The following is a 2,110-nucleotide window of genomic DNA, read 5'->3' on the forward strand; positions in this document are numbered from 1 at the left end:
TAGATGACGATAGACGTCCCTCCTTGAATTGCCGGTGTTGGGGTGGTCCGAGTGAAACGGATCACCAACGGCTCTGGCAGAGCTACATCAGGCTCCCCACCGGTTTGTGCAAACACCTCCTCCTTCTTATCCTCATAGTATACTTGCATTAAGTTTCTATCGAGTAGATCTTGCATAATCTTCTTGAACTCGATACACTCGTCGATAGAGTGTCCAGCGCATGGGTGAAGTCCACATGCTTTTCCCAAATCGTAATCACCGCTTAAAAACCCCAACTTCAATAACTTCTTGAAAATAAACCTTCTGGAACTTTGGATTTCACCTGCATCCCTTATCAGCTCACCTTTCTTAATCTCAATGGCATTTGTCGAGGCGCCTCCATGCCCGGATAATGGATTAGCATCAATGCTAGGTTTATCTTCTTGAAACTTCAACCACCCGGCGTCGATTAAGGCCTATACTTTATGCTTGAAGGCCATACACCTCTCAGTTGAGTGACCCACGCCTCCCCCATGATAACTACACTTGGCATCGGCATCGTAACCTCTGGGGTACGAAGGCTGCATAGGCATCATCGGACATATAGCAACCAGACCCTTTTTGACAAGGTGAGGTAATAATTCAGTGTAAGTTGTAGGGATGGGGGTGAAGTGAACAAAGTTTCTTTCTTGGGTTTTTCTCGGGTAAGTGCCTTGACCCGCATTTGGATTCGAATTCGCGCTTGTCCCCGCCTTCCAGGCGTTGTTTGTGATAGGTTGCGGCTGATAAAATCCTTGTTGTGGTTGTTGCGGCCTAATTGGATGAGAAAATGCCGCATTGGCTGCATATGGAGGTGGGCCCGAGTATGGTCTATAATTGTGAATAGGAGCTTGACCTCTCCATACAGGCATTGCCGATGTTGCGTGCACATCTCCTTCCTTCTTCTTTCCTGGATTGAAATTGGGTTTTTTAGAGTTTGCTATCGCAGACGGGCCGCCTCCAATCTTCCCATTCTTCAACCCAATTTCTATTCTTTCGCCTATTATGACGATATCGGCGAAATTGGAGGACACATTCCCTACCATGTGTTCATAAAATGGCGGCTGGAGTGTGTTCACAAACATAGCCACCATCTCCTTATTGTACGAAGGTGGCTCAACCTGCGCAGCCAACTCTCTCCATCTTTGAGCATACTCCTTGAAAGTTTCATTGTCTTTCTTCGCCATGTTTTGTAGTTGCAACCTGTCAGGTGCGACATGCATATTGTACTTATACTGCTTCACGAAGGCATCAGCTAGGTCCACCCAATAACGTATGCGAGACGGCTCTAGGTGGGTGTACCAGTTCAAAGCGACCCCAGCCAAACTATCTTGGAAAAAGTGGATGAGTAATTTGTCATCATAGGCATACGCGACCATCTTTCTGCAGTACATGGTCAAATGGCCCTTAGGGCATGTATTACCCTTGTACTTCTCAAACTCTGGCGTCTTAAACTTGTTTGGTATTTTTATGCCGGGAACCAAACTCAATCTTGCGACGTCGCCGAATCCATAACTTTCAATTCCTTCTATGGCCCTCAGCCTCTCCTCCAGAATTTCCAACTTATTTTTTGTTCCAATGAGGCTATCGATTCCCCAGATCACAGTGGTATGCGGTGCGGCCCCGGCCGAAGAATCCTCCTTAGCAAACCCACGTGGCACTGGAGTTACTCGTACTCCATCAGTTGCGGTCGTTTCATTCATTACCATACCCGCCATGGGTGCCGACACCGAGACGGGACCCTGAGTACCGATCGGGGGTACATTGACGATTGTGGGAAAAGAGAACGATGCATGCTCCGCTTCCAAGTAATCTCCGATGGGAGGGGTGTATCCCGGTGGCAGGCCATACATCGGGAATGGGATCGACGAGCTTAAGGCGTTGAATATTGGGGGACAAGGGGGGGCAGTCCCCTCGATCCGCGCCAACGATGACTCTCCCCCAGTCTTCAAAGATTCTAATGGGGCAAGGATCTGGCCCATCTGATCCTTCAGCTGGCTGATATCGGCTTTGACAACCTCGTGTGCCTCCTCCCAATCTTCCATAATTCTCGAATTGGCCCGGGTCCTGTAAGGATGTCGTGGAAGTTTGG

General features: G+C 48.6%; 1 protein-coding gene across 1 annotated transcript; it reads right to left on the bottom strand.

Moving 5' to 3' along the window:
* Positions 1-455: 455 nt before the first annotated feature.
* On the bottom strand, positions 456-2,063 carry LOC106763450. Its single transcript, XM_014647640.1, has one exon. It carries the CDS (start codon positions 2,061-2,063, stop codon positions 456-458), a length of 1,608 nt encoding a protein of 535 aa, XP_014503126.1.
* Between the last annotated feature and the right edge of the window lie 47 nt (positions 2,064-2,110).

Source organism: Vigna radiata, chromosome 6, assembly GCF_000741045.1.
Source record: "Vigna radiata var. radiata cultivar VC1973A chromosome 6, Vradiata_ver6, whole genome shotgun sequence".
Taxonomy (NCBI): Eukaryota; Viridiplantae; Streptophyta; class Magnoliopsida; order Fabales; family Fabaceae; genus Vigna; species Vigna radiata.

Coding starts and splice junctions, on each gene's coding strand:
- LOC106763450 (XM_014647640.1), bottom strand. CDS start 2,063: ATGGAAGATTGGGAGGAGGCACACGAGGTTGTCAAAGCCGATATCAGC.